The sequence below is a fragment of the Urocitellus parryii genome, chromosome 2 (assembly GCF_045843805.1).
Source record: "Urocitellus parryii isolate mUroPar1 chromosome 2, mUroPar1.hap1, whole genome shotgun sequence".
NCBI classification, from domain to species: Eukaryota; Metazoa; Chordata; class Mammalia; order Rodentia; family Sciuridae; genus Urocitellus; species Urocitellus parryii.
Genome location: NC_135532.1, coordinates 171,209,336 through 171,224,602, shown reverse-complemented (window position 1 = coordinate 171,224,602; position 15,267 = coordinate 171,209,336). Strand labels below are relative to the sequence as shown.

Below are 15,267 nucleotides of genomic sequence, written 5' to 3'. Positions count from 1 at the left end.
TATTTATTTGTAATTCTAAAGTAAGTATCTACATTTTACAGTTGAGGAATTGAAATTCAGAAAGGCTAAGTGACTTGCCCAAGATCACAGCTAATGATAGCAATAGGATTTGGCTCCATTTCTTTTTAGCTTCTAAGCCTGGGTGGTTTTTCTTATATCACTCTTTTCCAATAACTAGCTGTTGCTTATCCCTAATTATGACATAATTATCTCTATCCATCTGTTTATTCTAGTATTGTTCTAATATTATCCTGAGTGTATCTCTTGAATGGAAGATTTTCTTTTTTTCCCTTAACCTCGGGGTGCTTTCCAACTGAAATACATCTCCAGCCCTCTAAGTTTTATTTTGTGGAAGGGTCTCTCTAAGTTGCCCAGAATGACCTTGAATTTCAGGTCGTCCTACTTTAGCTTCCTGAGCAGCTGAGATTGTAGATGTGAACCACCATGCCCAGCAAGGAAAATAATTTTTAACAGAATACATAGCAAATGAGTATTTTATTTTCCATTTTGCTTTATATCTTAGCCTACTTATATTATGATGGTTTTATACTCAAAGATTTATTTGCAGTGTTGCTCAGGAATAAGGCATTTCTATATCTTAAGAGAGAAAAAAATTCTGAGCCTTTATTTTTAGATATAAGTAGATTTGATGCAAACCAAGATCTTTCATCCTTTGTTATTTTAATATACTCTTGCCAGAGCATATTCTGTAATTTTTGTCTTTTAGTTTTCATAGTAAGAACCAGACCCTTGTCTCAAGTCCTTCTTTTTAAAGATGAAGGTATGTATATATGAATGAAACAGATAGAAAAAAATAATTACTTTACTGAATTCTTCTTGACAGAACTTTACAGAACAGTATGGCAAAGCTGCTCTCAGATCTTAGTATGGACACTGCTTGCTGCAAGTCTGGAAATAACCTTACCAAATCAATTCTGAACATTTATGATAAACAGCTTCAACAGGACCCAGTCCCTCCCCACACTTCCATTATGAGCTACCTAAATAAGTTAGAAACAAATCACATTCTTACACATTTGGAGCCACTTTCTACAATTAAAAATGAAAAAACCATAGAAAAAAAACCCTATGAAAATGTTTTGCCCTCCAAAGTCCCTCCACATAGTGATATTGGGGGCATGGAGAGAGTATTAGCACCTGAGATTCTTTCTACCCTTTCAAAACAGGATTCTGATGCTGAGTGTGAAACCATGACTTTAATAGAAGATGAATGTAATTTAGATAGCACAATTTATATTCCTTTTGCTAGAAGCCCTTCTAAGAAGAACCTACCACTTTCTAAGAGAGTATCCCCCCAGCCACAGATAAGTGTTGCTACAAGACAACTAGTCAGCGATAGTGCACTTATCTCTGAAACAGAAAATAAACTGTGTGTACCTGTAGTTTGTTCTTCAAAAAATGAAACAGAAGATGCACCTGAAAAACTTTCCAGAACAACCGACACGGAAGACAAACAGCTCCTCAAGAAAATAAAGGAGGCAATTGGTAAGATCCCTGTTGCTGCTGAGGATCCAGAGGAACAAGCTGCATGTCCTGGCCTGTCAGCTTGTCACAGCACCAATGTTCAAGTGAAAAGCAATGTTGTCTGTGATGGCAGCTTTTTAAATTCTGACTTGATGTCAGACTGGAGTATCTCTTCTTTTTCAACGTTTACGTCTCGTGATGAACAAGATTTCAGAAATGGCCTAGCAGCGTTGGATGCCAACATAGCTAGGCTCCAGAAGTCCTTACGGACTGGTCTTCTAGAGAAATGAATTCAAAAGCAAATTGATTGAGTACTTTCTCTTTTTAAGATTAGAACTTGGCTGTATCGAAGGTATATTTTAAATTTCTGTAGAAAAATAACTTTATATTGTTAATTATGTATAAAATAATAAATTTTATGTATAAAAACTTACCGTTGGAATATTTTGACACTTGGGAATTTATAAAAAGTCATCTTAAGAAATTAAAAATTGCCAAGACTAGGAAAGTATTTAATTTAGTACTTATCAATTAGAATTCTTTTACTAGTATTTAATTGTGGGGTTAAAGGTTCAAGTTAAAGGATTTTTTTGGTTGTTCCTTAAAGCATAATGGGAAGAAAGTCTCTGGGGGCAATTATTACATTTAAACTAGAATTTCTTTTCTGTTTTAGGATAGCTCTGTGTTTCTTAATGACATTGTGTTTTTGTATGGAATGTTCTGTACTACAGGCCAGTGCTCTTGGTGAGATGTATAAACATTTCTTTTATAAGAAATATTGCCAGTTAATGCCACTTTGTAAAAAAAAAAATATATATATATATATATATATATATATAGTTATTTGTAAAAAAAAAACATTGATAATATTCTCAATTAACATGGTTTCTAAAAATTCTTGGATTTTTTTTTTTTCCTGAATGCGTGTTTTAAGGCCTTTAAAAAATAAAGTCAGATTGACAAAGCTGACAGCTAAGTTTTACTTTTGAAAAAAAAATTGTTTTAAACAAAAAAGAAATATTTGGGTTTTTTATCCTTACTCTCTTTAAACATAATGAAATTTGTAAATCTTGGTTGTCATTCTGCCTTTCTGGGCCAGTTTTTTCCCAGGATTTAACTGATAACATTCACTGTTCTATAAATATGAACTAACCTGGTTTCTCTACTTTTCTGTACTAGAACTTCTTAACTGTCCAGTGTCAGCTTCCTCCATGTAAGCAGCACACCTTTACACTTAGAAAGCTGAGTCTTAAGTTGTCACAAACACTCAGTACAAGTCATCTGCTTCGTACAATTATGTTTAGCACTTGGACAGCCTTTAGAATGAAAGAGTGTTTATTGGTCCCAGGGTCTCTTCATGGTAGCATTTTAGATGTTAGTGTTACAACCTCTGAAGGACCCCACTAGACTCTGATATGTCCAGATAAGAGATTTTTTTCTTTTACAGAGAGAGATTTTTGGAGTCTAAAAATAGTAAATGAATTCTAAACTATATTCACAGAATTGTTCATTAGCATTTTAAGTGTTCTATCTTCCAGCTTTCATAAGTTAATTTATTAATTTCTTATTTGGTAGTAATAGGCCATAATTCGTCAATATGTAAATTCAGAAACACAAAATAATGATGCAAGGAAGAAAGTTGTGTCATCTTTCTACTCCCAAGTTTCAATAGTTACTCATATGCAGAAGCAGATTTTAAGAGTGTTTTATGTTAATTCTGAGGATATAGCGGGAAAATAAAGTGTTTCTCCTATTATTTGATCACAACATAGATCACTTCTGTGATTCTAAAGTGTGTGCGGAATTATAGCTCTAATCCAGTTCAGTTCTGACACTGTGTGAAGATAAAAGCAAAAGACTGATAGACTGAGAACTCAGTTTAACCAGACTGCCCTTCACTTTAGATGCCAGTCACAAGTCCAGGCCTCTAGAAGTTCTGACCAACTAGCTATGAATTGGAATTCCTGGAACCCCTTCCTTAGACTTGATCATTTTTCAAAAAATAACTCAGAGAGCTCAGAAAAATACATATACTCATTATAAATGATATTTTAAAGGATAGAAGTAAACAGCCAGCTGAAGGTATACCTAGGGCAATGTCTGGATGGGCCTTGACTGCAGGAGCTTCTGTCCCCATGGAGTTGGAGTGTACCATCCTCAAGCACAGGTAGGAGTTCTTGCTTACCTTCCTATCCTATAAGCCTCCATGTGTTCAGCTGTTCAGAAGCTCTCAATCTTATCTTTCTGAGGCTTTACTGAAACCTCTTTGTGTATGATTGAAGGGTGTAGAACTGTGGTTGGACAAAAAGGATATGGTATAATGTTAATAGACTGAGTGGGGAAATCCAGCAAAGCCCGTCTGTTCAGATTCTTCTTGGCCTGTCTATAGTATTTCTTCCTCCTGGGTATGAGGCAGGACTGAAATGGGAGTCTTATGATCTGCTTACTAACTGACAAGGTAGGTGAGAGAATTTTTTTAATGGCCATATCCAAGACAGTTGTGGGGGAAGATTACAGTATATTTTATGACATGCCTTGGGGAGGAAATTCCAGTTTCTGTGGTCCTGACTTGGAGAAGAAAAGGAGCAGGAATGTGCCAGTGACTATCATGATAGGCTCTGGAAATACACACTGAACAGGACAGGCATTCTCTGTCCTCAAAGGTGTTCCATTGCAGTGGGATACAAAGGAGTGTAAAGTGATAAATGCTGTGAAGAAAACTAAAGTAGATCAAGGGTGCAAAGAGTGACAGAATTAGCTTAAGTTTTAATTACTAGTATAAGGGCCTCTTTACAAAAATTATGTTTAGTAGTTCGGAATTTAAGTCCTATTAGGTAAAGCTAGGTTCTATTTGTGAGCTAACACCTTAATGATTTTTCAAATCTATTTCTAGTCAGAATTGCTTAAGCAAGTGGGTTCTAAGGCCATATAGCACACCTTAAAAACACTGCAGCGAAGCCCATGTCTTTTCTCAATGTTTTTAATACGCTACTGGTAAAGCACACAATTTTATTTAAACCGGTTGGCCTGAGATGGACCTGGCAGAGAATTACCAGAGACGGTAAAGTAGAGATTTCTGAAGTTGAGTTTCAGAAGGACTTTAGAAGCCATGTATCTCGTTTTCATAGCCAAAGAAGGAATTACTCTATGACATCAACTACTGGTAAGACTTCAAGTACATCACCTGTATTCCTTTTGTCTATACTATTCTTTTGTCCAGGCTTTTCCTGACTTTTTTTTTTTTTTTTTTGTACCAGAGATTGAACCTGGGGAACTTAGCCACTGAGCCACATCCCCAGCCCTTTTTGTACTTTAAATTTAGACTTCTCTGAGTTGCTTAGGGCCTTGCTAATTTGCTGAGGCTCGCTTTGAACTAACAATCTTCCTGCCTCAGCCTCCCAAACTGCTGGGATTATAGGCACACACTATGTGCCTGACTTCTGATAATTCTTAATTGTTCCTCCAACTCTAGGTACTCTAGTACGTATCAGGCTTTCTTACTCTACATGCTTCATGAGGGCAAAGACCAGGGTTTATTCATGTTACCTCACGATGCTTGGTGACTATCAGACAGTAGGTACTTAATAACTACTGTCCAACTTAACCAAATCCCTGACAAAGGGGCCTCTAGGCATCACCTGATTTTTTTTCTTGGTGTTAATTTCCTGCAGCAGTTTGTTTATTGCTTTATCATTAGCCTCCTTTTATTCTGACTCCTATTGTTTATTATTTCTGAAGCAAAATTCGTTTAACAAACATTTACACATTAGTGCTGAAGAGAAGCCACAGATTTTTTAAATGTTTAGGGGGGGGGGAATAGAACAACAAAAAAATTTAACCATGTCACTAAGTGCAGAGAATTCCATCCCACCAGCCTTCCTCACCAATTTAAGGGAGGAGTAAATGTAGGCAGAATATTTGAAAGCTGTGTGCCCTGTACAGTCTGTGACTTAAGACAACATTGAGAAATCCATTACCATCCTGCTTATCCTTTTCTTCTATTAGTTTGTTGATGACTCATAATATTTATATCCAGCAATGATCAATTAACTCTGCCATCTGATCAAACAGAGTACAGTTAGTATCGTTTTCTATAGTCTTGTTATAGATGTTTAAAAATGGCTCTCAGCTGTCGTATTATCCTACAGATCATATTAGAACAGTGCTTGGTTTCCAGATGATATTCACATTGTTATTCGTATTGATGAGTGGCATCATGTTAGGGCAGCTCATGGAGTCCAGGTCCTGTCCAAGTAAATGTGAGCTATTTCCTCAAGGCCTAGATTCTGATCAAATAAGTAGTAAACTATCCCTAACAAAAGGACTCACATTTTACCCCATACTCACTGTACTTATTCTCCTTGAAGCCAGGTCTGCTCCTAAGGCCATAATAATGGAAATATAAAACGTAAAATGGAAATAAGAATACTCAGACTCTTGCTTAAGGCCACTACCTAACACCTTAAGATACTGTAACTTGCAGACTACTTCATTATGTTATCTCATTATGTCAGCTGAATACCATGACTATTTGAACCTTTGGGGCCCCAATCTGTTATAAAAAGCTAGTTCTAGGCCATTCTCTACCATGTCTAATAAAGGATTTCCTCTGGGATTTGTCATGAGAACTAAGTAAAATAACACAAAAATACTTGGTAAGCTATAAACAATAGGTTATGACAATTGGTCTTTGTGTGTGTACTGCACTGGACAGCTAAGGTTCTACTTTTACTTTATACACATACACACACACACACACACAAACACACACACTGTTCTCAAAAATCTGTTTAGAATGTGGCATACTGCTAGTTAAAACAATTTTCCTACCTGTCACTTAGCCAATTCCACCAAAAGGGATTTTTGAAACTTGTTATTAAAATGGATAAAGTTACATGTACCTTTCTCCCATTGACACTGCCATTCAAAGTGATTTCTGATGTTGCCAGGACCCCAACACTACCTTCTATTTAGCCTCTAGATTAAGAAGGCTCATTTCTCCATGAGACCCCAAGGAGACCTGCGTAAGTGTCATAGACCATCCAGGAAGAGATTGGGAGCAGACTTACACATTTGTTCAAGTGTATAACAAGAAACATCAGCTGCTCTATAGAGAGCACATAGCCAAGGAACATATTTTCATCCTACTCTTTCCAGACTGTTCTGTACTTGGCTCTGAGTTCTAGGCCTAAAGTAGGACAGGAGACTAGAACCAAATATTTTCAAAGTGAGCTGCTCCAAAACAAACAGAACAGACCCTCTTGGAGGGTAGTAGTTTAAGATTTGGCAAGAAGAAAGGAATAAAGGAAAAGTAATTTTCAAATATATAGCCTTAATGGATGAAGAGACGATTGATCTTTTTTTCTTTCTCTTTTTTAGATCAGTCATTAATATTATACTTGCTGTCTTAGGATTTATAGGGAGGTGAAATAGTAGAAGATGAAACTATATATTCAAATACATATTTGAAATAAATAGGTCTTCGCTGTTTAGAGCTACAAGCTACATTCTGTCATTTCATCCTTTCCCCCACTACAAAGCTAGTGATCTTTTGTCACTTATACATGCAGTCCATTGTCACCAACTCTTCCCTGCCCACATCCCAACCAATCTAAGTGTCTAGTCAGATATTGGTAATAATGAATAATTAAACACATAAAGCTCCTCTTAAACACTAACATACCCAGAAATGGTATGAGAATTATATTGTAGTCATATCCTGCCAAAATTTTGAGAAAATTTCATGGTTTATTATTAATTTTAATAAAACATTTAAAAGTAATGATAAGTCTGTGGGAAAGTTCATCTGAATAACATGGTGTATTAGAAGAGTAAGAGCAGTGGATCAAGAGCCAGGTGACCTAAGTGACCCTTAATGTTCTATGTGACTATTCACTTATAATTTATTCTCTCCTGTGTGCTACATATTAAGCATTTAAGGGCAATTAAGAAAGTATGTCTTTGAGGGACCTACAGCCCCAGCCCCTGCCAAATGAGAAGACATGATCTCAACAACTCCTCTAGCACAAAATGCTCAAGTTTCCAAGGAGAAGTCTCCTAATACCCAAAGAAGTAGGCACGTAACTCTGATATATACTCCTGCCTAGTTGGTGTCAAGTAGAAGTTTAGCTTTGAATTGCTGTCTCTTCCATAATACTCATAGCTTGGATACTCTTTGTATTTTTCTTCTGACTGATGTTAATTTGGGGGTATCTTTGTCTAGTAACTCTCTAAGAACTTGAATATTTTTATTTCATCCTCACATTTAAAAGATTGTTTATGTGGGTTTTCAAAGTGACAATTGCAATGTAAAGTTGCCCTCTCCCCTCTTTCATTTATAAAAAGCAAGAAGTATACAAACTCCATTTGAGGGGGATCCCAAGAAAAAGCTCTAAAACCAAGCCCCCAAATAACTGGAAGGACTGCCCAAAGCTGCACTTGTCAAGAAGTGACTCTGAGAGGAAATGGAATGCTATGGCTCCAGAGAGCAGAAAGAGCCGAGTACACTTCTCAAAGATGAAAGTTTATAGTAAAAATTTGCTCCCATTCTGTAGGCTATTCACCTCACTGTTTCTTTTGCTGAGAAGAAGCTTTTTAGTTTGAGTCCATCCCATTTATTGATTCTTCATTTTATTTCTTGCACTATAGGAGTCTTATGAAGTTGGGGCCTAATCTGACATGATGAAGATTTGGGCCTATTTTTCTTCTATGAGGCACAGGGTCTCTGGTTTAATTCCTAGGTCCTTGATCCACTTTCAGTTGAGTTTTGTGCGTGGTGAGAGATAGGGGCTTAATTTCAACTTGTTGCATATGGATTTCCAGTTTTCCCAGCACATCAGATAGAGCACTGATCTCTAGGATATATAAAGAACTCAAAAAGAAAACAAATAACCCAATCAATAAATGGGCCATGGAACTGAACAGACACTTCTTAGAAGATGATATACAATCGATCAACAAGTATATGAAAAAATATTCAACATCTCTAGCAATTAGAAAAATGCAAACCAAAACTAAAGATTTCATTACTGGTCAGAATGGCAGCTATTAAGAATACAAACAACAATAAGTGTTGGTGAGGATGTGGGGAGAAAGGCACACTCTTACGTTGTTGGTGAGACTACAAATTGGTGCAACCAATATGGAAAGCAGTATGGAGATTCCTTGGAAAATTTGGAATGGAACCACCATTTGACTCAGCTATCCCACTTCTCAATTTATACCCAAAGGACTTAAAAACAGCATACTACAGGAACACAGCCACATCAATGTTTATAGCAGCACAATTCACAAAGGCTAAATTGTGGAATCAACCCAGATTCCCTTCAGTATATGAATGGATAAGAATTATGGTATGTATACATAGTGGAATATTACTCAGCAATAAAAGAAAATAAAATCATGGCATTTTCAGGTAAATGGATGGAGTTGGAGAATATCATGCTAAGTGAATTAAGCCAATCCCACCCCCCCAAAACAGATGCCAAATGTTTTCTCTGATATCAGGATGCTAATCCATAATGGAAATGGGGAGGGAGGCATGGGAGGAATGGAGGAACTTTAGATAGGGCAAAGGGGAGGGAGCAGGGGTTAGGAAAGATGGTAGAATGAGGTGGACATCATTATTACAAATACATGTATGAAGACACAAATTATGTGACTGTGTACAATCAGAGATATGAAAAAATTTGCTCTAGGGCTGGAGATGTGGCTCAAGCGGTAGCGCGCTTGCCTGGCATGTGTGCGGCCCGGGTTCGATCCTCAGCACCACATACAAACAAAGATGTTGTGTCCACCAATAACTAAAATAAATTTTAAAAAAAATTCTCTCTCTCTAAAAAATTGCTCTATATGTGTGCTATGAATTGAAATGCATTCTGCTGTCATATATAACAAATTAGAATAAATAAATTTTTTAAAAAAATGAAAGCTTACACACGGGGCAGTTCTAAATCCTTAGTTTGTAACAATGGGAAGAGGATCCATGGGCCTTATGTATGTGTGTATGGGGGGGGTGGTAATCAATGTAGACAAGTAAATAACAAATTAATGCACAAAACTTAGATATTAAGGAAAATTACAGCCTTCTTTATGCACAAGCCCTCTGCAAATAGTTAAGAAAAACCTTCCTTATCCAGTTCAAATAAATAAGTCATCAAGGAAGAACAGCTGAGGCCACATGTGGTTGTATATACTTGTAATCCCAGCTACATAGGAGGATGAGGCAGAAGGATTTCAAGTTTGGGGCCAGCCTGGGCAAGTTAGAGACCCTGTCCCAAAAATTTTTTTAGAGGGGTGGGGATGAAGCTCACTACTAGCACACTCCGGGCATTGTGTTTAATTCCCAGTACCACACCTACAAAAGAAAAAAACTACCAGCAGAGGCTCTATACTATTTTGAGTGTGAAAACAAAACAAAAAAGGAAGGAAGGAAGAAAAACAGGAAAATAAAACTGTAAACTAAAAATACTGGCATAGAGTAGACAGAAATTGTGACTAAATATTTGGCCATGAATTTTCATGATTGAATGAACAGCTATTTGTTGCAAAAAAGAGCACTGAGCAGAGAAGCAAGAGCTTAGGAACAAGATGAGAGAACAGGAGCAAATGACGTAGGAGTTGACAGAACTTCAGAAAAATAAGCCATCTCAGAAACAAAAGCAAAACTGAAGATATGAGAAGGCAAATGTAAGTATGATAGTTTTGATATAAAATTTAGGTTTGAACTCGTTTTTCCTTCATATAGCTCCCAGCATAACTATTAAGAAGTCCAACATGCAGCAGATCCTTTTTGTTTTGAAAGTAATATAATTTTTCCCTCTAGAGGTCTTGAGAGTTTTTGTTGACTTTATCTTAAATTTCACTCTAATGGATACACTTTTTTGTTTTAGTTTTGTTTTTAACATTTCCCGTTAGTGCTTTATCACCTCTCTAAATCAACAGCCTTACTTTTTTTTCCTAATTGTGGAAAATTCTCAGTCATTGTTTCTTTAAATATTTCTTAGTATTTGTTTTTCTCTCTCCTTCTGTGATCTCTATTACACTTCTACTTCAAACCTTTATTATTAGTTGTTTTTTTTTTTTTCTCATCTCGGTCTGTTCTTAGCTCTCCCAGGGAAATTTTCATGATCTGATCTTGCATCTTACTGATTCATCCTTCAGCTATGTCTATTTTGCTGATTAATTTCAATGGTGATTTTACCACCAGTTTGGTCTTTATACTGTTTGTTCTTGTTTCATATTTCTAGTACTACATTTCATCTTGTAGGACATATTCATTATATATATATTAAATTCATGTCTATTTGGTCCATTGAGTCTGCTTCCTTTAGCATAGACTGTGAAGCATGTGCACCTCATTTGCATCATTATTTTCCTCATGAACTCACATTACCCTGGGAGGTTTTGCTACTTATATAATGCATACCAGGGAAAGGAAACTGAAATCCAGATCCTAAATTAGACTCCTTCTAATAAGTTTGTTGAGGGTGTGATATGATGATGATGGTGGTTGGAGTGATGAGAAATACTCCAAAGAGTGGAAAGCTCCATTATTTTGGTCTAGGCTTGATCTAGCTGTGTCTTTTCTCCTAAGCTCCACTCTTTTTCAAGAACTTTCTCCCTTAGGACTGGGAAAGTGTGAGGACTGCTCAAGGGTCAAAACATTGATCTGTACCTGTTGTCAGTTGCACCCTACAGCCTGATTACAGTTGTGCCACAACATTAATCATATGTTCAGTGACACTGAATGCAGTGCTCCTCTTCTAACTCATAGAAGTGATGAGGTGAGCAGTAACTTACCCAGAATGATGATGGTGAAAGAAGAAGAAAAGGATTTTTTCCCCAACTCATCGTTTACCTGACCATCATCTCATCTAGGTTGATATTTTCCATATACCTATGGTATCTAACTATTTTCTGCATTTCCATGTTTTAAAATTATATTCTGTTAAAATTATAATTTTATAATTATAAAATTATATTCTGTTATCTATATGCCTATTACTTCTGTAATATTTTCAGCATAGGTTCTGAAAGGAATCCAGAAATACATGTTTATTTGTCATCTTGTCCTCTCTACTAATATATAATGTTATCTGTCACTCACCAAGTTCTTTTCTACCCCTGGGTCTGATTATACTTTCTCTGGCCTGTTTCACTTATTATCTCTCTCTCTCTGCAATACCATGCTGTTTTAATTATTGATGATACATAACATCTTTATACCTGAGGGTTATCTCTTCAGCTTATTCATCTTTAAAACTCTCTTGTCTATAAAAGATCCTTACTCTTCTTTATGAATTCAGAGACCAGTTTGTCCATGCTGTACAAAATTCTGTGAAAATTGCTCTTGAGATTTTATTAGAATCATTTTGAATTTATAGGTTAATTTGGAAAAATGTCATCTTTATTATATTGAAATCTATAATCCATTAGTGTTGTATGATGTTCCATTTACTTACCCAATAAAGATCTTGTTAAACTTTTATAGGATTTATCCCTAAGTATCTAATTGCTTTTGTTACTATGGTAAATTGTAGGACTCTCCCCTCTTCTTTTCCACAATGAGATACTCTTTTTCTTGATTATATAAAATAAATACTATTGTAAAAATGTGATCATTATATAAATATATAAAGAAAATAAATCCCTCTTGAGACTCTATTTCAAAACTAACAAGTTGATTATCCTTTCAGCATTCTTTATACATACACATATGAACACACAAATATTTCTATATACATAGGGTCAATCATGCTTTCTATCCTTTTTCATCAACTCATTCTCTCTTCTCCTCTTTCCATATTAGCTCCTTTATCTCACCCTAGCTCTATACCTGTAATCAATATTCAAAACCTAATGTGTGAACTTTAATCTTTTCCTCATGTCCGTAAAATCCTACATAAATCCCATGTATTTATACAGACCTTGGGGGGGCTTATCATTGTTTTATAAAACACTGAATCATATAAGTACTTTTTTGTATTTTTATTTTCTCATTTAGAAGTACCTTATAAAACTCACTGTTGATGAGTATGAGTAGGAAGTAATCTAATATGGATCAAATTTATTATTTTCAATGATTACTTACTATTCCATGATATGGAGATATGGTACACATTTATTCAACCATTTTTTTTATTTGTATATAAAAGAAAGTAGAGTTTTTAAGTAGAAAGGGATTTAATCTAGGGGACTTACAAATCCTTAGTGGAGCCCAGGTAGCAGGCTCTAGACCTCCAGGTATCATGCCCACAGAAATCCTTCAGAACCTGCTCACCAAGGGAACTGCTGTCCCTGTCACACCTCAGAAGTTGCTATTTCAGCTACTAGCTCCAGAATCACATAGACATACCTACATTATGGTGATCAAAAAGCTACCTTCAGAACCTTTGACTCTAGACCCACATGTGTCTCTCCAACATGCACTAGTATATCTGATTAGTGAATTGAATCACAGTCTAGAACCCCATATTTGAGGGAGACTGGGAAATATGTCTTTATCTTTCCAGCTTCTGCAAAAATCAGAATTACTCACAAGAAAGGGTTAACTAGAGGAGTTTGGGTCCATTTACCAAATCTGTTACTGTGAACATTCACTTCTTTCTAGTTTGGAGTCCCCAGCACCATAGTAAACACTTTTCACAGGCCTCATGTGTCTCTACTTCTATTTTTAAGGAATAGAGTTCCAGGGGGCAGAACTGCTGGTAAGGCAACTCAATAGAAAGTTGGGTAAGGGATAAAAACAATTTATGAATGAATAGTGCCAAAAGGCCCAACAAACATATTAATATGCTTAAATTTACTGGTGATCAGGGAAATAAAATGAAAGTAACAAAAAATTAATAAAAATCACTTGATACCTATCTCACTGGCAAATATAAAAAATATCCATGGTAAAATTTCTACTGATCATTATGGGGCAGTGAAAGATTCAATAAAAATCTTAACTACAAATCAAGTAAGTTTAATCCATTACTTCATAAAGATCTTTAAAAAGCAAGTTACCATTGAAGGATGCAAAGGAAACAATTCATTATTTTGAAAATTGGCAAATAATGGCAAGAAGCATTTATCTTGCTTTAAATATATGTGAACTGTACCATCGGGTCACTATCAGAAAGTGATCTTTCTCTCTCTGTGTGTGTGTGTGTGTGTGTTTTACTAGGGATTGAACCCAGAGGTTCTCTACCACTGAGCAACATCCACAGTCTCACAGTCTTTTTTTTTTTTTTTTGGTAGTGGGGATTGAACTCGGGGGTACTTGACCACCGAGCCACATCCCCAGCCCTATTTTTTGTATTTTGTTTATTTAGAGACAGCAACTTTCACTGAGTTTCTTAGCACCTTGCTTTTGCCAAGGCTGGCTTTGAACTCACAATCCTTCTGATCAGCCTACTGAGATGATGGGATTACAGATATGCACCACAGCGCCTATCTCCACAGTCCTTTTTATTTTTTATTTCAAGACAGGGTCTTGCTAAGTTGCTGAGACTGGTATTGAATTTGTCATCCTCCTGCCTCAGCCTCCTGAGTTCCTGGATTATAGGCATCACTACACCTGGCCAGAAAGAGATTTTTGTGGGATTATAGTGACATAGACATTTTGCCAGATGTATTAATAGATTTTAACTTTGTTTATAGCATCTTTTTCCATACCAAAAAAGTTACTTGTATATGGTCATATTTGCCTGTCTTTTATAGTTCCTTGGTTCTTAGGATAGAAAGTCTTCAAACTACATGTTAAATACATAATGTCCTAGATATTTTTCTTTTTTTTTGAACCATTTTAAAAACATTTTATTTTTTTGAGTCATAATTAACAGTATAATGTACTTTGAAATATTATACACACATGAAATATAACTTTCCATTCCTGTGGTTGTACATGATGTGGAATTACACTAGTGTGTATTCCTATATGAACATAGGAAAGTTATGTCCAATTCATTCTACTTTCTTTCTCATTCCCATCTCCCCCTGCTCTTCATTTCCTTTTGTCTAATCTAATGAACTTCTATTCTTTCCTTCCCCAACTATTGTGTTAGCAGTAACAGATCAGAGAGAATATTCAGACTTTGGTTCTTGGGGACTGGCTTATTTCACTTAGCATGATAGTCTCCAGTTCCATGCATTTACTGGCAAATGCCATAATTTCATTCTTTTTTTTTCTTTTTTTTATTGGTTGTTCAAAACATTACAAAGCTCTTGACATATCATATTTCATACATTAGATTCAAGTGGGTTATGAACTCCCATTTTTACCCCAAATACAGATTGCAGAATCACATCGGTTACACATCCACATTTTTACATAATGCCCTATTAGTAACTGTTGTATTCTGCTACCTTTCCTATCCTCTACTATCCTCCCTCTCCTCCCCTCCCATCTTCTCTCTCTACCCCATCTACTGTAATTCATTTCTCTCCTTGTTTATTTTCCCATTCCCCTCACAACCTCTTATAAATAATTTTGTATAACAATGAAGGTCTCCCTCCATTTCCATGCAATTTCCCTTTTCTCTTCCTTTCCCTCCCACCTCATGTCTCTGTTTAATGTTAATCTTTTCTTCCTGCTCTTCCTCCCTGCTCTGTTCTTAGTTGCTCTCATTATATCAAAGAAGACATTTGGTATTTGTTTTTTAGGGATTGGCTAGCTTCACTAAGCATAATCTGCTCTAGTGCCATCCATTTCCCTGCAAATTCCATGATTTTGTCACTTTTTAGTGCTGCATAATACTCCATGGTGTATAAATGCCACATTTTTTTTTATCCATTCAT

The 15,267-nt window shown here is 35.9% G+C and overlaps 1 protein-coding gene across 1 annotated transcript in view; it reads left to right on the top strand.

Annotated features, from left to right (window-relative positions):
- The window catches only part of Ccdc14 (coiled-coil domain containing 14), a 57,411-nt gene extending 55,482 nt beyond the window's left edge, over positions 1-1,929 (top strand). The window contains exon 13 of the mRNA XM_026395618.2: positions 845-1,929. Within this exon, the coding sequence (XP_026251403.2) occupies positions 845-1,775 (931 nt within the window). The 3' untranslated portion in view covers positions 1,776-1,929. The remainder of the gene's footprint in view (positions 1-844) is intronic.
- The last annotated feature ends 13,338 nt before the right edge of the window (positions 1,930-15,267 follow it).